General features: G+C 38.3%; 1 protein-coding gene and 1 non-coding gene across 4 annotated transcripts in view; one reads left to right on the plus strand and one right to left on the minus strand.

Moving 5' to 3' along the window:
• KLHL32 (kelch like family member 32) overlaps positions 1-21,031 on the plus strand; it is a 188,287-nt gene that overhangs the window by 149,891 nt on the left and 17,365 nt on the right. Inside the window, exon 7 of one of the 3 annotated variants that reach the window (XM_004422138.3) lies at positions 7,839-8,565. The exons of the other annotated variants lie outside the window; for them this stretch is intronic. Coding sequence (XP_004422195.1) covers positions 7,839-8,565 — 727 coding nt within the window. The remainder of the gene's footprint in view (positions 1-7,838; positions 8,566-21,031) is intronic. 3 annotated transcript variants of the gene reach the window in all.
• Positions 612-702, minus strand: LOC147914508 (U5 spliceosomal RNA). Its single transcript, XR_015555289.1, has one exon. It is a non-coding gene; the product is annotated as a U5 spliceosomal RNA (small nuclear RNA).

Raw genomic sequence — 21,031 nt, forward strand, 5'->3', positions numbered from 1 at the left:
AGGTGGAAAGGACATGGCAGTATACTGATGTCATCTCTTTTCCTCTCTTTATTTTCTCTTCTTCTTGGTATATAATTTACCTTTTAAAGAATCCTCTTGTGTTATAAGACTGAACCAAAGGACAACTGAGGTCACTTTTTATTTGCCTCCTAAATCCCTGGCACTTCAGTGTGGTAGGTCTCGGGGGAGTGTTCACTGTGTTTCCTCAGTCCTGTGAGTTGATCCCTTTCTATGGGAAAGAGACACCCTTGGTCTCAGGGCTCTTGCTCTAGGTGCTCTGCAGTATATTTTAAAAATATGTATGAAGATGATTATTAGGCAAAATTTTTTGGTTCTTTCAATTTTATTTTTCAAAATAATTTCAAACTTAAAGAAAAGTTGTGAGAATAAAAATAGTATAAAGAACACTCATGTGATTTGCCAGTTTCTTAAACAAATTACCTCATTTGCTTTATCATATGTTCTCTGTCTCTAGATATATATCTCTCTCTATATAAAAATATATAGAGAGAGATATATATAGTAGGAGAATAGATATATATCTAGAAAGAGAGCTTTTTTTCCTCAGCCATTTGAGAGTAAGTTTTATACATCATGGTTTTTTTTTTAAACTTCTAAAGAAAACCTCATAACAGTTTCTCTCCATGGAAATCTTTAATAAAAGACAAAAGATTTATATGATCTAAAGAGAAACTAGGGTATTATCAGGCACAAATTTTATGCTAAAGGTGAAAATAAGAGCATTTGCCAATCTCCCAACTTTATAAAGTTTTAAATGAACAATGAAAGAATATGTGTTATTATCATATTTGCTAAGCTGAATATTCTTTTTAAGGTCTGTCAGGTCTTTTTTATGACAGTATATGAACCTGGAGCCTCATCAGATTTGATCCTATTGAAATATATTTCTTAGAGGAAAAAATAACCCGTGTGTCTTATGTAAGTCTGTAGTCAGCTATAATGGTTAATGTACAACCTCCCTTGAAAAATCTGTTTTACAAGCAAAATGTTGACACAGTTTTAATTATAGCACTCAAGTGAGCACTGTTATAATTTTTAATATTCCTCCCTGGTAACATTTGCCTTGTTCTGGTAGAGATAAATGCTCTGATCTTGTGTCCCTAGTTTCTGGTGCTTTTGGATTTTATAGGAACATTGTCTTTTTGAATAGAAATTTTTCATTTGGTCTCAAAGAAGAGAATATGGCTACAAAATTTGGTGCATTTATTTATTAATATGAACTTTCCTCTCTATGGCAGTCATTATTCTGGTTTAATATGTCACTATTTGAACCTTCCATGACTCACAAAGAGATAAGCTTCCATGTAGTTTAACATGGCAAGTCTCAACGCATGCTCACTTGCACTAGGGAAACTTTCCACATTTATCATCTAAAGAAACTGTATGCAATATTAAAAGGGTATCTTGCTAAAGTTTTATGTTTATTTGAATTTAAGGCATTATAAAATAATATATAAAATAGTGTACTTCAATGTAATATATGATAGTCAATGCAACTTCCCTTTGGGGACATGGATTAGAAGAGAGAGAGCATGCTTGATACTCTGTTTAGAAAAGGAAAACTCTGTCCGTGCATTGTCGCTTATTCTATTAAAACATGCTTCCATGGCTCCCCCCTCCTTGTTGCCCAAGTGCTCTTTAACATAGCCTGGCTCTTTGGTGGAGGTTCAGCAATGTCAGTTCATTGTTGATTTGCTCTGTGCCCTTCCCTTGTCCCTCTCTGAATTTGCAGAAGTGTGGAATTTATGCTGCCTTTCGGGCACTGAGGGGAGACTGGTGCCCTCGCTTATCTCAGTGGGATGACAGGACAGGCAAGGATATAGACACTTGGGCCTTCACAGCGTGGGCTCCTGCAAAAGGGAGGGCTCAGTTTGCCCCTTCAGCAAAGCTGTCTGCAAACAAGTTTTAAGTAGGAGAATAATTATAGCTGCCCCTTGCCAAGGGGGCAGAACAAGGCTGTGGGCAAAAATACTGCTCCTTGCTTACTCAGCTCTGGCTGATGAGTTCTGTGATAAGAATATGCTTTTCAGTGAAAAAGGAAATAACTTGTGAATCAAGACAAAAAAAAATGGTAGTTTCTTTTAGACAATGTTGTAAGGGCTTTATCTTTTGTTAGTGTTGGTTAAAAAGATTTGATCTCTCATCTGATGAGAGCTGCTTTTGTAAAGGGCGTTTATAAATATATATATATTTTCAAGATATAAAGGTACTTTTATGGAAGAGTGCATTGATGTGTATTCTTGGATTTGGAGTGACTTCATAATTCATATATTTTCCAGGAAATCTATGAGTGTAGGGTTTCTGTTGTTTTTGTATTCCATTGCAGTCACATTGAGTAGCACACATACATATGGACATATATAAGCAGAGTTAGATTTCAAAACAGCCACTTCTTTTAAAGGATCAGGAATTTTAGATTTCAGAAATTCAGCTTCTGTCTGGGTGTATTTGAGCATATACAGTAAAGGAATTGGGATCACAACTTGAGGACTTTTAGTGATTGGAATATAGCATTTGTTCATATAATAGATATATTTCCAAAATAAATATGAGTAAATTATATATTTTAATTGAGCTAGAGAAACATTTGTAGAATTTAGGATTATATATGCTCTTATATTTAGGGTGTAAATATACTCCATAGACTAACTATCAGTGAAGATACATTGAGAAAGCTAAAAGGAAGGCATTAGCTTTTCCATATATTTTTGAGGCAGGTTTAGTTAACAAGGAATAACCGAGAATTAAAATATACATTCCTATGAAAAGTGAAATAATAAATCAAGACTCAAAGGATGCCCCTTTCCCTAAATACTTGTTCTTCTTTACAAACTTTTAAATTGGTACCATTAAATACACTCTTTTTATGTAGAAGTAATCCATAAATGAGACTCACTGAAAAATATTGTTAACCTGTCTTGAAGCAAAGCATCCTTTTTGAAAAAGACTTTATTTTTCTAAATTAGAAAATATGGAAGTTATATTTGGACTTGAGTACATTTGCCTGGATTCTACCTTAAAATAATTATTGATAGAAAAATAATAATGATGTGATATAATAGAATATTATATTTGTATAATTATTTGTATAATTAAATATTTGCATAATTAAAAACTGGGGTTCTAGTTCCAGTTTTTCTACTGCTGACTTGGAGTCAGCTGTATGACTTGGAGTAAGTCAGATAACTTGTCTGGATTTGATTTCTGTTTGTAAGATTGAGAAGCTTGAACCAAATGTACTTTAAAGTTTCTTCTTGCCCTAATAGTTTATTGTTTATTTGAGGGCTTAAAATACTGTGATGTTCATTGCATTGCCAAGAATCTCAAATAGAGGTGGCCGGTACCAATCATGTGCGGGAGTAAGACAAGGGCCTTCTATAAGTCAGTCCAGTACACTACCGCATGCTGCTATGTGGAGTTTTGAGAGCTTATAAGGGCTTTATAGGAACGTTACAAAGATGAAATAATAAAATAGGAAACTGAAGCCTGTGATAGATAGACAAATAAATATATAAAGGAATCGATATTGTCTGTTCAAGAGAAATATGAGAAATAAGCCTAAGAATACAGTCATGCACCGTATAATGACGTTTCGGTCAAAGACAGGCTGCATATATGGTGGTGGTCCCATAAAATTAGTACCATATAGCTTAGGTGTGTAGTAGGCTATACCATCTAGGTTTGTGTAATTACACTCTATGATGTTTACACAATGACGAAATTGCCTAAACGACCCGTTTCTCAGAACATATTCCCATCATTACGTGATGCCTGACTGTAGTTGTAAGGAGTTTTCCATTTATGCAACAAGTATTAGTAGCCTAGTATGTGCCAGACACAGTTATTATCAAGGATCTGAGGATGAGATGAGTTGACATTGGAATAAGCTGTAGCAAATGCTCCTTTTAGGATGGAACAATTCTCCATCAGGGTAAGATAAACTAGATTGGGTCAGGCAGGGGATTTCCTGTAGTCTTTGGAGATGACAATCCCTGTGTTTCAGATGGTTTAGGAAACGTCTTGCCTAATGACCATGTTTTCTAAGTACACTTTGTTGTGTTCTCCCAAACTGAATCCTTGAGTTCTTTTCTACTCTTGCTGGCTTTGTCACCAAAAAAGACTTTCCCTATATGTTGCATTTTCCTCCCAATTAGAATATGCTAGAGTTTAGGGTGATGGTTATGTCAGTATGCCAGAATAAGTAAGATAGAATAGGATTTCAGCCTTCCCTGAGTAGTGATTTCTCAGCGTAGTGTCATTAAAAGCCACGAGTAGCCAGAATAACCATTTTCAAACGTGGGCACCAAAATATACTACTAAGCTAACTATGGCCTTTGGGTTCCATGATGTCCCAATGACGAATCAGCTTTCTGCTTACCGTAGTCTGTAAATCCCTGAAATGTGTTCCAGGATCCCCTCTACCACTTTGCCCTTGACTCATCATGGCAGTGAATAGTGCTCTGGCCGGGTTCACAGTGTAGAAGTGATTTTGAGGTAGCCCATTGTTTTGGATTTTCGTCGCCATTTCTTTCATTATTTGGATATACAAGAGCTATCCATGGTTTTAGTGGTTTTTCTCTTTTACATTTTAACAAAAGTAAAAACAGAGTACGACAATGCTTTTACATTTGTTGATTTATTATTGCAAATGCAAAAGTGCACAGAGTGTTTATGTGACTCACTTTATGCCATCAGAATCAGCTGTCGATTTATAGACCTTATAGAATCAAGGTCCCACAATATGCTGTCTTACCCATAATATTAAGGTACAAGTGTCCTATATCTTTACTAAGGCATCCTACCTAGACTTTGTTTGATTTAAACCTTCTTAAATTTGAAACAACAGACTTAATTTACTCTAACGAGGCAGCAATTTACTGTCTCACAAATGGGAATCTGTTTAAAACCTTCCAATTCAAAGTGTGGTCCATGGACCAGCAGCATATGCATCACCTGGGAGACTGTTAGAAATGCAGACTCCCAATCCTCCTCCCCCTACCTGTTGAATCAGAATCTGCATTTTTACCAGAAACCCCAGGTAATTCATGTGCATGTTAGGTTTGAGAAGCACTGGATTTAAATCCATAAATAGCACTATATCTAGGTGAGATTGGTTTGAAGTTGGTGGCAGAATAGTTAATCCTAAATTATATTTACCTTTGATCTGGAGAAAAGATAAACTCAACAAGTATGAATGATTTGTGTAGTCTGCAAATATTTACATAAAGGTGTGAAAATTATATGAAATTTATGAAAAGTTAGAAATATTGGCAAGAAATAAGAAAAAATTATAAGTAAGAAAAAATTATAAATAAGAAAATACAAACTAAATGTATGAGCACAAAGTATTCCGTAATACATGGTATTTGGGGAAATTGAACATGGAAAGCATCATGATACGCATGACATAGGGCTGATAGTAGACAGAAGGCCAGAATTAATCAATGATAGATCACAGTGGTCACTGTTCCACTGCCAGTTTGATTCGCTAGAGGTTTTCTTAAAGGCAGAGCCTAGTTGTGGCTTGTGCCTCTCACGCAGTAGTGACACTGTTTGCTAGAAAGATAAAGATAAGCTGGAGAGTGTTAAGAGATGGGCTAGAAGACTGATTATGGCATAGGAAGAACTGATTTATGAGAAACAGAAAAATAATTAAACGGGCAGCACTATGCTATAAAAAGAGGCTATGGAACCGTGGATATTTTTCTAATGTTTCTCCTGTGCTGTTTCCTGTCGTATCCATATGAAAGATGGAGAAACATTAGGATGTAAGGATGCTGAGGAGTTTGTTACAGAGCAAAGGAATATCAGCTGGAATGACTCAATTAAATTAGGGGCAATATCAAACATTAAGTTTCAGGAAATTTTACCTGGCGTATGAGAAATGGCCTTGAGTTGGGGTGACTTTATCCCTGAGAACTTTTGAAAGCTCTGTGGGCAAAGAATGGAAAGTCTTTTATTAAGCTGTTGAATTATCTCTTCAGGGAAATAATTGGAACCCCATCGCTTTAAACTTCTAAAATTAGGGTGGAGGAAAACTAGGATGTTGCCTGTGGCAACTCTCTCCACTTCTGGCAGAAACCTGGTGATTGATGAGTGACATTTTTCTTCTGCAATATCTTTGATTATTGCTGATGTTACCATACACAGATAAATTATTTTCATCAGGTTGGTATCTTATTTACATGAAAAATGCCAGTTTCTAGAAAAACAAAGAGGGAGTGTCCCTCACTGCCCTCCATGGTGTCTGCCCTCCTTGGCGTTGGTTGGCTATCTGGCACCCAGTGACGTTCTTTTTTCATTTCTCTTCACTATATAATTCATTAAGAGATGCAATTCAGTCCGTATCGGAAGTGAATTCACTTCCTACATTCTCTTCATTCAGAAACCTAAAAAGACAAGCCCAAAATATGCCTTGCCTTTTGGAGCCCTTTGTCAAAAGGATATGGAAACTCTGAAAGTCTGAAATCACCTAGTGCCTCAGAAGGCTGAGTAATCCTTTTCACCAGGATGAAAACCCAGCTCATGTTTGTCCAGGAGTAATGGTCCAAGAGCACTGCACTTTCTTCTCCTTCCTCCTGTAGATATTTTTCCTCATGATATGCATCAGCTGGAAAAGGAAGCCCAGAACCCCAATTCCATTGGTCAGAAAGCAAGTAAAACATAACACAATTATTCACTATTCTAATTCATTACTTTACCTTTTCATGCTAATACCTTCAGATCCACATTTGTATTGTCTAGAAGATCTTGTTTAATATAAGTGCTGCTAAGAATAATTCCTATCAAATAGGTTGACTGGGGATATTAAAGATACTTCTTTATGCTGGTGTGTGGGAAGGTTTGCCAAACTTAAATATTAAGTCACATTAATTAAATTATTTCAGGGGCTCCATAACATGAATTGTTTCTTTGTTGATGGTATTTTCTAAATTATTGTGCAATTTTGTTATTTGAGACTTAAGGCACCTGCTTTAGTTTTAAGAAATTCTATTTGTAGCCAAAAGTTCTTACTCTTTTCCTCCTTGAAAGAGATCTAGACCTAATCGAAAAGGTTAGGATGATTTTCTGCTATTGTGTCCATAATACAAACATAATCACCTCTATATCCTGTTTTTGTGAAAATGGCTGTAACAAATTGCCAATATCTTACATGTGCAAACAACTGTCTTCAAGATGAGACCTAATTGAGAAAAAAAATAAAATTGATAGGTTGCGATCTTTCTTTTTCTTCTCTTGCTTCCTGACTGATATACGTACTAAAGGGGCAGGGGAAATGATTTTTCTTTCTAAATCATTCTACTAGTGTCATATTGATTTTCTCTCAAGTACACCCTGTGGTCTCAGATGATCACAGATTTTCTTGCATTACTCGTATTGATACAGCACCTTGACTCATGGGTGACATATATCGCTTGAGTTGTGATGACACCACTCATCGTTGACATTTCCTGGTGGTGGAGTGTATGAAACCTCTTATTGTATGAAACATAAGGGAACAGGCTGTTTCACAACACTGTTCTCATTCTTTGAAAAGCGATTATTATTATTGACTCCAAGTGATACCTTAAGTCCCCGTCAATGTTGCTTAACATTGTTCCTAACTCCTAAAACGTCTTGAGTTCTTTTGTGTCTCTGCTGATGCAGAAAAACAAATCCTCAACTGGATATCAGAATATTCTGGTGTTATGCAGTTTGTAAGAAAAAAATTATATTAAGTGTCTGAAAGAATACACAGTGACCTGCCTCTATGCTGTGGCTTTGGCTCTCTTTCTTACCTTTGTATTCTCCTCTCATCTCACTTCCCTCTGTTTCAGCTAGCCGTGAGGTGGTTGGAACACAACTGCCATTACCAGTACATGGATGAGCTCCTACAGTATATCCGCTTTGGCCTGATGGATGTGGATACTCTCCATACAGTTGCCCTGTCCCACCCCCTCGTCCAGGCAAGTGAGACCGCAACAGCTCTTGTCAATGAGGCCCTGGAATACCACCAGAGCATCTATGCACAGCCCGTGTGGCAGACTCGCAGGACCAAACCACGTTTCCAGTCAGACACTCTGTATATCATTGGTGGGAAAAAACGTGAGGTCTGTAAAGTCAAGGAACTTCGGTACTTCAATCCTGTTGATCAGGAGAATGCTCTCATAGCTGCCATTGCCAACTGGAGTGAGCTGGCTCCCATGCCCGTGGGAAGGAGCCACCATTGTGTGGCAGTCATGGGGGATTTCCTGTTTGTAGCAGGAGGGGAAGTGGAGCATGCCAGTGGCCGGACGTGTGCCGTGAGGACTGCCTGTCGCTATGACCCCCGCAGTAATTCCTGGGCAGAGATAGCACCCATGAAAAACTGCAGGGAGCATTTCGTGCTGGGTGCCATGGATGAATACCTCTATGCAGTGGGGGGCAGAAATGAACTGCGCCAGGTTCTGCCTACAGTTGAGCGATATTGCCCCAAGAAGAACAAATGGACTTTTGTGCAGTCCTTTGACCGATCCCTTTCATGTCATGCTGGCTATGTGACAGATGGTCTTCTTTGGATATCAGGTAGAACATGCATCATATGTTGGATTTATCAAAAAACACTTTCATTGTGGCATAAATTTAAAAGTCAAGCTTTGTGTTATGGCCATGTGTAATTGAATGAATGAGCTAAGGATGCCATTTTAGCTAATTAACATTCATGTGTTGAGCACCTGCTCTGTAGAGAGCAACGTCATGGGAAGTAATTGACCTTTCTGTGACTTTCTGAGTGATTAGTGGAGTAAGAATTCAAGATGGAAATTAATGGCCCATCACACCTCTTTTTCTACCAAACCTTCTATTGTTGAGATTGTCAACTTTTGATATTCATGGATGCTGTTGCACACCTTGTGGTTTATCCAGGTCCTAGGCTTTTTCTTTCACCTTGTGCTGCCTGACTAGGAGCCTTTCATCAAAGACAGGGCAAGCGCAGTAAAATCCCAGTAACTCCATTTTGATGGGTATAGCAGTGGGCATAGATCAAGATAAGAGCCATGCTATGCATTGAGGGAAGGAATTTAAGTTATTGACTAAAATAATGTTTTTGCATTGTCTGTAAATTGTAGTGATGCATGCCATCCTAATTCTTCATTCCTATTTACTCTCCCATTCTTCCTGATTATTTGGGGGCACCGATTATTTTAGTTTACTTTTTTCCTTCTCTTTTTTTAAAAAAGCTTTCTGATTATGGAAAAAGTAGAGAAACTATTATAAGGAACTCCACGTATCCATAACCCAGCTTCAGTAGTAATCCACTCATTGCCAGTCTTGTTTCATCCACCCCCACATACTCCTTCAAACCCCTCACGACTGCCTTTTCAGTTGGACAGAAGGAGTCTGTGAGGCCTGTGTTCAATCAACATGCCATTATCAACCTGTGTTTCCAATCCTATTAAAAAGACCTGCAATGTTCTCCTTTGAAAGGTTTGCCTATCGGGGAAGAAAAGTTGCATCTTCTTTTAGTTGGAGGATATTCATTTTGTAATCCAAATGGAACTTGTTGAATTTCTATGTCTAAGACAAAGAGGAAAATCAAATAACTTAAATACTGAGAGTAACTCTGAGATGTTTGTACTTAGAAGAAACAATCACTTTTAAGTACACCTGTGAAGTCTTCTCAGCTTCCCTCAGCAATCTTGTTTGTCTTGTTAGTTAACATCTGCTCTGACAAAATTCTTCCTTGCATTTAAACTAAATTCGTTTGGACTCTGCCCATTTTTTCCTTTTGCTGTCCTTAGTAACCAGGGAGACAGCCACAGTCTCGGCTTCTCTGGGCTGTGCCTCAGTTATTAGCAGTTCACTGATTTTCACTGAAGAAACTTAGCTCATGTCAGGGTTTAAGTGCTTGAGAATTAATGAATGAAGTTAAGACTAGGACTAAGGAAGAGGATAAATGAGGTGGACCCAACAATTACTGTTCCTATATGCCAAATAAACTTTAGATATGAGTGTGTATGTTAGTATTTATAGATACATATGTAAATAAGAGCCTCATTTATCTGGTGACTTATTCCCTTTCCTTTAAGTATATATTTCAATAGTTAAAAAAATAACCACTAGGACTATATCCTCTTAGCTTTGTTGAAGAAACTTCAAATTTGGCTACAAATAAGTCTTTGCTAATAGAATGAACAGATCTGTACTTGACTTGGATAACAAAACAATGATGGATTTATGAAATCACTGTAATTTATATATTATTCCAATTTACATTCCTTCCATCGACTCATTTAGTTTTCATATATTGTTAATGTACTGCATTCCTAAATTTTGCATTGCTTCTAAATTTTCTATGAATTTCTCATAAATATTTTAATATTTCTTATTTTTTTGGCTATAAAAGTAGCCTTTTAAAATATGCTGGAGTTTCCCTTACATAGTTTTAAAGATATGACTGCTTAGTGCCTTCTTTAGTGAGGCCTTAAGAAAGCACAAAAGCCCGTCTTAGACTTGCTGGATCTATCATCCTGGTGTCAAGCTGACTTCTCTTTCAATGTGGGTCTATATATTTCCTTTTCCACTTTATTAAATGTATCAGTTTATTACAGATCTTATTGCTGTATCACTTGCTTTTTCCCCGACTGTGAAAGGAAATACATTTTCTTTGTTCTTCTTCTGCACTAATATATGCTGTCTGTGTTAACCATACTTAATGAAAACAATCACAATTTTCTCAGGTTTGTTTCTCCCTACTGTGTACTTGAGATGAAAATCTCACTTCCCTGTGTACAGTACAATACCTTTAATTGGAAAGAAGAGGAAATCACCAGTGAAATTTCTGATACCTTCAGTCGTCTGCCTCTTTCTTCAGGCCTGCTTATAATAAATCAGTTGTGAATCTAACCATGGATAGAGTGGGGTGGCTAGATTTGCTAACAGGCCCCTTAAAAAAAAAAGATAGGTATATTTCACTCTATCACTGATTTAGAGGTGTTACCTTGATTTGAAAGTGTTTGAGGCTACTCCTTATCCTTTACCAACTAATCAAGTATTGCCAATTTAATTGATGGGGCATTGGGTCATTGGCATCCTTCTGGTGTTTTGCCAGCTTTGCCTAAGGTGGAGTTAGTAAGGATTATAAAACGTGGATTTTAGGGGCTTATTTCCGTTCCGTAGAACAGAAAATGAATGTTTCTTTAGAGACTCAACATTTCCAGTGTGCTCACTCCCTCCGTGGACCCCCTCCTCTTTCTCTGTCCATTTTGGGGTCAGGACATCTTGAAACCTGTCCGTGGTTTTTCAAGTGGGACAAGCAGAGATGAATTCAGAAAATCAGGCTGTATGGAGATGCCCCTTAGCATTTAATTTAAGATGTTAGAGATAGTCAGATTTTACAGGCTCCTGTAGCATTGGACATTGTCACCCAATTCACAAATGCCCCACATCATTTCTACTTGAAAGTCACAATACTGAAGTAAAATAAGTGTTCAATATCCTGCAGTTGTGCTTTAAAAGGTGTGGTCTCCATTGTAAGATCTTGTTTGTGAACTACTGAAAAGATCCGTTTCTGTGAGTGAAAATTAATCCTGAGCTCATCTTGCAGAAGAGCTGACCTGTTCACTTTTGTCAGTGGCAGCAGGATAATGGGAAGCTAACCACAAAATCAGTGCTTTAAAACCATCAAAACAAGACAAATGCTACTGCCTTTACTCAAAAGCAGTATTTAGGGCTTTCTTGATTCTCCTGGTGAATACTAATCCTTATTAAGTCTAGTGCTGGTTTATAGATAAATAAGATTAATTCAGCAAACATACTTCCTGCCCTCTAGAAGCTGACAATCAAAGAGTTTTTCCAATATTTCATTAATGAAAGAACATTTGTTAAAGCTTCTTTTACTCCCTAGAAGATATATTTATTTTCATCTTGATTACATTTATATGAAGCTTGCATCGCCCCATTTTAAATAACTTTAATTTATTCAAACCTACTAAAGGAACTTTGGCTGTTCTAGTATTCATTAAAATTAGAACAATGTAAAATTTCATTAACATTTTTTAAATGCCATCGCTTTACCTTTATCTGCACAAATATTATTTTACTTGCATCTAAAATATTATATACAAATTATTGTATATATTAATATTTTGGGAACTAACAGGGGGCATGGCGGAGGCTAGATTGTGGTGCACTGAGGTCACAGACTCATGTGAAACTTGCTCCACTTCTTTGCAACCAGAAGATGCTGAGCAAGGTTCCTAACCTCGTTAAGTCTTGTTCTGGGCTAGTGCTAAAGCAACACAGTAGAGTAAGACCTACGTCCTGCACTGGGGCTCACAGTATAGTAGAGGGAACAGACTTGTAACAGATACTTGTAGTATAGCATGTGCTATGTGTGATGATGGAAATCTTTCTAAGGTACAGAAGGAGTGCAAAGCAGGGAGTACTTAGTGCAGGGGCATGAGAAGTTTCACAAAAGTTTGTAGCACCTTCAGCCTAACTTGGCCTCGGGTCCATTGGCTACTTCCTACTTACCCATTAACCTTCCCTGTCTCATGCTTGGGCTTCACGGTCCAATCATTTCAATAATTCTCTTGCCCCCTGGCAGGCACACAATGTTGCACACACCCAGTGGTCCACTTTGTCTGTGCCTGTACCTGAGTAGTTGAGTCCGGTGGGAGGAGGCCAGTTGGCAGAGGGGCATCGTATGGGCATACACTCAGCTCCCCAAGACATCTCTACACCCTCCCACTAGTGTCTCACAACTCTCCTTCACTGGCTGTAACTTCCTCACTTTCCTGAAAACCTCCTCCTCCCAGACTCGGAGGGAGGACCTTGCCTTCTGTTTCTCAGAGCAAATATAAGTGAGGAGGTTCTCCCAGCAAATCAGGTGAGATATGATGAGGAGGTGGGGGGGAGTGTGAGGAGACAGATGGGCAAGAGATGGTCTGGAAAGGGGCCAAGGGCAGAAGGTAGGGAAACACTAGTGAAAAGGGTATAAAGGAGGGGGAACTAAGGAAGGAGCCTCAGCATGTGGGAGGGCAAGCTCAGAGAAGGAGGAGTGTTACAGGAACCACGACCAGAGCAGAAGGGCACAGTGACACGTGTCCAATACTACAGAGACACCAAGGGCCAAATATTCCCTCTGCATTTTTCGGTCAGGAACTACTTGGTAATTGCTGTGAAAGCAGTTTCAGGGCAGTGGAAGAAGGTGGAAGCTAGAATCCAGTGGATGAAGGTGTGCCTGGAAAGTGAGGAAGTGAAAATGCAGGTAGAGGCTATATTTGCCAGAAGTTGGGATGTCATGTAAACTTCATTCCCCAAATCTGAGCTTACCAGACAACTCTCCGATTATTCTGCTCCTGCCTACAGGGAGAGAATGAACTGTTTCTAGGTACACATGTGTTTGAGTCCATGGGACAGTCACATTTTTTTCATTACAAATTAATAAATAGCATTTTGGCTTTAGGAAGGAAAGAAAAAGAAAGAAGTTCGGCTGAGAGAAGAGAGAGTAGCTAAAGGAGGACATGTAAGGTCAAAGGAGGGAACTTTTGATTTAAGGATGTGAGTGCATTAAGCAAATTTATAGATAAGGGACAGGAGCGAATGAAATTGAAGGTGAAGGAAATGGGGACATGCTTTGGTTGGTAAATGCTGAGAGCACCTCTTAGGTACCAGGAATGGTGATAAGTCTGGGGGATACCATATTGACAACAGACACAGGGTCCCTAACAGGCAGGAGGGAGTTGAGAAGGGGTTTAGTCTTGGACAGGAGGAGAAACCCCGCAAGCTCCAAGCCTAGAGGGCAGGAGTCATTGATGGATGTGGACCTGGGTAAGCTCACAGGGGAGGGGCAGGAACCTGAGGAGGTCCCTTGTCGATGGAGTCAAGTGAGAGCCAGGTTGTCTGTTGAGGTTGTGCAGTGTCAAGAGTAGGGGGAGGGCCTGAGGGGAGTGGCCTTGGAAAAAATTCTCTGAGAGAAAACAGAGGCGGGGCCAGCCCCCGTGGCTTAGCAGTAAAGTGTGCGCGCTCTGCTGCTGGCAGCCCGGGTTCTGACCCCGGGCGCGCACCCACGCACCGCTTCTCCGGCCATGCTGAGGCCGTCCCACATACAGCAACTAGAAGGATGTGCAGCTATGACATACAACTATCTACTGGGGCTTTGGGGGAAAAAAATAAATAAATAAAATCTTTAAAAAAAAAAAGAAAACAGAGGGAACAGACATGTTAAAAAAAGTCAGAACCCATACAGATGTTGGAAACCACAAAATTGTGGCAGCCCAGTTTGCAAATTTCTGTCCTATTTTTTGTTGGTGCTCAGCAGAGAGTTGGAGAGGGCAGATCCTTGGATTTACTCAGCATGGAAGGTTTTTAGGCTGGGAATAGCCCAAATGATCCTACTGGAAGGAGTTTAGCCTGCTGTGGGATCCCGTTAGTGAAGTGTCAAGGGCTTAAGGTTTGCTTGAGGGAGGACAAAGTTTGTTGCAGGGGTGAGTACGTAGAGAGTATCTGTTTGTTGCCCCTGGAGGCAGCTACCACGTGCTGAAGCCACCTGCCTGGTAGAGGGCTGGAGCTTAATAACTTGGCATGGCCACTTACAAGTTCCTAGTGAACTTGTGGAATGTCCTAGTGGAATGTCCACTAAGAATGAAATATTGTGCTTTAGATTCTAGCAACCAGCTGCCCCTAGCAGTTATTTTCTCCTCTTCTTTCTCTTCTGCCCCAGCCTTTATTACTCCCCATCTGACAGAGATTAAAACAAAACCACTATAGTACGGGACTGAGAGGGAAGCCAAACAGAAAGGAACCATTGTACAATGCTTTAAAAAGAGCTGAATGCTTTAAAGAAAGCAATCAGATCACCTGCATTCTCCAACATAATTAACAAAGCTCTCACCCTGAACTGATTTCCCTTTATTCTGAAGAAGTGGCACTTACCCCTCACATTGCTGCTCAGGAAATGAGGCTTACAGAGGTTAAATGATTTTCCCAGATCACACAGCTAGTGTTTGACAAAGTTGGAATTTGATCTTGGTGTCTCTGGTTTTTGAAAACCGTGCTTTCCCCACAAAACCACACAAACCAGTTGTTTGTCACTACAACAGAGGTCTCAAAAACAGATACTTCCGTTGTAAAAAGAACTTCCAAATGACATGACTGAAAGTAAATGATGCACAGAAGAATCATCCTACCCGGAGTCTTGTTTAGGATCGATAATCACTTGATTATCTTTAATTGTTTACCTGACCATCTTTCTCAGGGCATGGAGCTGAGCCACCTACTGTCTTCCTTGTTGTGGTTCTATAGTTCAGTTTCTAAAACATAAATGGTAATACAAAGTTAAAATGTAAAAAGAAACAGTGAAAATATGGAGCTACTCTAAAATACATTGTTTTAGATTAGAACTTTGTTTTCTGAAAGAATAGCATATTATAATATAGTAGTCTAGTGGCCTTTAACATTGGTAGTTTAAGTAGTTAAAAAAAGAAAAATCCACCCATTGACTCCAGAATTCCTCTCATAGAGAAAACAGCCTTTGTTTATATGATCCATTTATGTCTGTCTAGATGAATCTAGAAAAAGAAGATAGAATACAGAGCAAGCTGAATTGCTCTACCTAAGAATATGGGAAATATGTCATTTTCTTTATTCCCAAGAGGAGAGAAGGTTAAAGCTACATCATGGAAATGAGGAATGGCTGAAGAATTTGGTTGTTGGCCGAGGGAGATAAAAGAAAGATCCAGCAAAAATGCAGCAAAGCTAGGACACGAGAGATGGAGAGGTGACCTTGAGAGCTTAACCCTGCTAGGAACATGCAGAAATCTTTGGAGGCAGGATTTCAGCTTTCTACAGAATGAAGGAGGAGAGTTAGAGTGAATTTTATTGAGATTTTACAGGGCAGCAGACACCTGCATTATAGATTTTACCCTTGTTTATCATTCACTTATTTAAAATAACATATGGTGCATACTTTACGTATTTTTGAGTCACAAGTTTATATCTGTTCACTCTAGGTGACATAAATATAATTTGTATTTTCAAGTGCATTAACCCTTTCTTTACAGATATTTTGTAAATTTGAGACTTTCTTTGCAGATTTTGAATATATTAATTACCCATCTATTTCTGTGGCTTCCTCAAGTGTGACAGAAATAATATGGATCCTAGTTTTAATTTAATGCATGGATTAAATATGCTTCTATTCAAGATGCTAATTTAGTAGAAAGATTCTTTAATTGTTTATATAGCATTATAAACACTCTAAAAATATGGACAGCCTAATGTCATGTATAGATAATAAAAAAGTTTATTTTTGCATTTATTATAAATATTCTCATGGTGTCTCTTTTATCAAGGACTAATGACGAGTTTGGCTCTATAAAAAATGATTTATATGAACTCACACCTAATGCTAGGTCATTCTTTTGATAATTAGACTATAAGTGTGGAGTTTTAATCTTTTGAGAATTGGAGCAAGTTTACAGAGGAGAAGCTTAAACTATTAAAAGAAGGGAAAAAGCCTTTGATATCCTTATAAAGCAGCCAGTAATTCTGGTTATTAGAAAAAAGAATGATAAGAAATCTATTTCAGAGTACAAAACTCATTCATTTATTAATTCCATATTCCATGCTAAGTTATTTTTTTAATATTGCATACAAACTACTACAATATTGTCGAATCCAATTATGGATTGCCTTTACACCATGCATGCTAGTTCATGTAAAACCTGTGAGAGAGAGATTCTCATCTCCATTTTGCACGAGGAACCTGAGCTTCACTGTGTTAAATGGCTCCCCCAAGGATAGAGTCATCAAGGAGCCTGTGTGGGGTTGATGCTACAGGCTGTCCCCAAACTCTCCCCCTAGACTAGCATGAAGCTGGGCACTGCAGGTCTCCAAGGGAGTTGCAGAGAACTTGAGATGGTTTTCCACAATCCTGAACTGGCTGGCAGAATTCCAGCCTGGAGTGTCTCCCCAAAGAGCATGGACATGAACAGTTCTTTGCATCCTGCTCTGTCCTAGGAAGGACATGGTGCTGCATTAGGTACCACAAGTTTCTACTAAAGAGTTTAGTGCATGTCTCTATTTATCAACAGAGGTATTTTCTGTCCTTGAAAAACAAAAATTAGCAGAGCCTCCAGACTTGACTTCTTACCCTGACCAACGTATATTGAGGGCTGTTTTTGTAAACATGCGATTTTATAGACACTGTCATTATTGACCAGTTGTTGCTTTTGAGCACAAAGAGTTTGGGAGTTGGCGAATTCTCAGTAGTGGAGACAAAAGTTGCTTGTTTGGCAGTCACTTGTCATCCTTTCTCTGGTATGCGTTCATCCATTTGTCATAGCATTTTGTGGGGAGCTGAACAGGGAAGCTTAAGAAAAATGCTTTACTCTTGTCTTGATAGAAAGCATTGCTCACTGCTGGTAGCGTGGTGGTAACTTTTCATTCCTTCTGGCAGTTTTTAAAGACTTATTGGACTTTGGGGGAACCTGCAGTATATCTTTAAGTCACAGTTCAAAAGTATAAGACAGGGTTGTTCATTTTCAATTTTGGCTGAAAAGTCTTAACTTTGTGGCACTTCAAAGTTAGGGAAAACTTGGCTTTAAAAACGGATGCTGATACAAGATGGCATATTTAATGACAGATGTATCTATAGAAAGCTGTTAAGATGCAGATTATCCCCCCTGGGGTGGGGGAGGGAGATCAAAACTGCCAATCTATAAAATATACTCAATAGAGGAAGGCATGGAATCTATCTTTGCAAGTGCTTTGATTGCAGGGGACAGTATAGCAGCATGTGGCATCATAACCCAGAGCAGACAAATCAGCTTGATGACTTTCAAAACCAGGAATACTGCTGCAGGCAAGGGTACTCCAGTCTAGGAGAAATTAAAACATATAGAGACTGTTATTAATTCCATATCTATTTTTGTATAGTCAAATCTGTATGCAAATCCTTAGCATCTCATTTCAGCAGATTAATCTAAAAGTGAAGAGTGTTATGCGAAGGGAATGTAATGATAAAGCTCTGCAAATGAGGAACACTGCTGAAGAAATGGGGGCTGCAAACTTGGATGCTTTTTTTAAAAATTTATCTTTTGTACTGAGAAGAAATGGTTTTTATTTATATGCTTATTTGTAAATTATTTCAGAGGGGAAAAGCAATAGAACCAATCTAAGGTTTTCCCTTGTAATCCTGACTTGGCAAAAGTTACAGCACTAGGTTTTTTAGGCACCTCCTGTGGTTTAACATTCTAGAAGTAATCAACCGAATAACTAACTAGGACTTGTATTTTTATTTCCAACTAGTAACCCAATATCTCATTTCTAAACATTGTCATGAGTGAAAATTTGTATGTAAGGGTAGGAATCTAATTACAGAGTGCAGATTAAGAAAAAAACTATTATAAATGCATCTTTGGAAGACAGGAAATAATAATTCTGAAGAGCATAAAGATAAATTAGGTGCCTTGCTTGGGAGAGAGGATGTAATAGCTACATTCTAATCCAATGGTTGTACATTTAATCTATAAGGGGCAGAGTCTGATACATATAGTACTGTAAATATTTTCAAATAGTGTCATAAACAGATAGTTTACTGCAGTAGATATTAATTCTGTCCCATATTTCTAAAACAAGTAGAGAAACCATCAAAGTTTTGAAATAATGAGTGAGAGCTTTACCCTCTGTTCCCTCTCATTTGGAGAAATGATTATAGGCGAGCTGGACATTAATCTGGTGGTTATGGCCCAGATCAAAAGCACTTGGCAATCATTTTAACCCTGAAGACTTGTGAGGTCTCAATAGATTTGATTATTCTTATGTAGTTATGCTGAGAAAGAATTATTGGACATTCAATTTTTAATCACATAAGAAAAGGAAGGTTGGGAGGAAAGAGCAGACACACCCCTGTATTTATTTTGACATGCATTTTGACTCTATGTAGGCATTTCAGCCTCAGCTTTCTTAAGTGTGTTTTCTTTTCCTTTGATTTCATTTTAAAAATGAGACATTCAATGAGAAACGCAGAGAAGACTTTCTTTGAGGGCAGGAAGCTCACTTCTCTCTGTTCTTTGTGGATTTCCTCTGCAGACAAAGCTTTCATTGATCTTAAAAGTGGTTGCAAGCTTCAGAGAGAATTAAAAAAAAAAGCCCTCCAGTTAATAATAGGCATGGTCAATTACATGAAAGATATTATCTCCTTACTGGGGTTGAATGAGAGAGCAATGATTGGCCTCAACATGTCCCCTTCTCTTTATGTATCCATTAGTACTGATTGAGTATTCCAGCTTAGTTGAAAATCCTCTGGATTCTGGTTGACTTGTCTCCTGGCCGTGGACTTGATGGTGGTGATCTATTCAAAATATTTGAACTGTGAAAATAAAAATTATACTGGACAAAGTTAAACAGACAAGGAAGATTTTATTCAAGACTATTGCACTGTGGGAGAGGGACCAGAATGTAGTCTGAAATCATCTCCTCTGAAAAACAAGAGGGAGGAGGGTTTTTAACTCTTGGGGTGAGCTAGTGGAAAAGTACTGAAGGACTTTTGGAGGAGGGTTGATCAATGTGATGGGTTGGGCACATTCCTTTATTCCTGAGTCTATAAATGTTTTTCTCTGTGATTAGGCCATTTATGTTTGTTGACTGGCACCTGTCAAAGTTAGGCTCCTACCCTCCATAGGAAATGGGAGAGAGGGGCATTATCTTCCTTGATGATTACATTTCAGTAGTATGGCTTCCAGGTCTTCTTAAATGATTTACATCTCAAAGAGGCAGAGAAAGAATGTACAATTACACGACAGCTTCTGGTTAAGTGCTCTAAGAAAAGGGAGGTCGGGGCCTGGAAACAGGAAGAAGCTTGTCTAAAGTATAGTCAAGCTGAGGAGAATGTTAAGGCCGTCTTGGTCAATATTGTAACAGTATACATTTTTTAAATTAAAAAAATTTCAATAAGAAACTGTTTTTAGTCTGGCTCAATTTTAGATCTTTATTGCAAAATTAGCTGTTTCTTTGGATACTTATTGAAATAAGAATATTATTCATTTTATACCAGCATCTGGAACAATGTCTAAAGGCAATATTTCTAAAGATTGATTTTTGTTTTTTTTTTCTCATATTCCTGGTATTACCTAACATTTACTATCTCCTAGTGATATTTTCTCACTGTGCTGTTTTATGTGTTGTTTTTTAGTTTTTCCATTTGATGGTAAAAATTACAGAATATTTTTTTTTTTAAAGATTTTATTTATTTATTTTTTCCCTCCAAAGCCCCAGTAGATAGTTGTAGGTCATAGCTGCACATCCTTCTAGTTGCTGTATGTGGGACGCGGCCTCAGCATGGCCGGAGAAGCAGTGCGTTGGTGTGCGCCTGGGATCCGAACCTGGGCCGCCAGCAGCAGAGCGCGCGCACTTAACTGCTAAGCCACGGGGCCAGCCCTGATGGTAAAAATTAAAGTAGAATCAATAATTTATGGATTTTATAGGGCTCAATGTATACCACAATGAAAAGAATGAGGACAAATATGAGAAACTTAGCGAGAAGTGTGATGATTTTTTAGTGGTTCTTGATTAAGCAGAAGGTCTCAAGTCCTTTGGATCTAAGCAGTTGTCAAGAGGACTTCAAAAAAGTTGAAGACAACAGCAATTGCACTGCTGCACTCTAGACCTGTGCTGTCCAATGTGGTAACCGTGAGCCATGTGTGGCTTATTGAGCACTTGAAACGTGGCTAATCTGGATTGAGATATGCTGTGTGAAATACGCACTGGATTTTGAAGACTTAGTATGAAAAAGAGAACATAAAATATCTCTATTTCTTATATTAATTTCATGTTGAAGTGATCATAACTACATTGAGTTAAATAAAATTTACACAAAGTTTAATTTCACCGTTTCTTTTTGCTTTTTAATGTGGCTGCTGGAAAATTTAAAATTGCATACGTGACTTGCATTTGTGGCTCTTGCTATATTCTGTTGGGCAGCACTGGCTCTGGATCTCTTTTGAGAAGTAATGCCTTTTCTTACATATGGTTCTTCCAAAGAGATATC

The sequence above is a fragment of the Ceratotherium simum genome, chromosome 19, assembly GCF_057802395.1.
Source record: "Ceratotherium simum simum isolate JZ-2026a chromosome 19, ASM5780239v1, whole genome shotgun sequence".
NCBI lineage: Eukaryota > Metazoa > Chordata > Mammalia > Perissodactyla > Rhinocerotidae > Ceratotherium > Ceratotherium simum.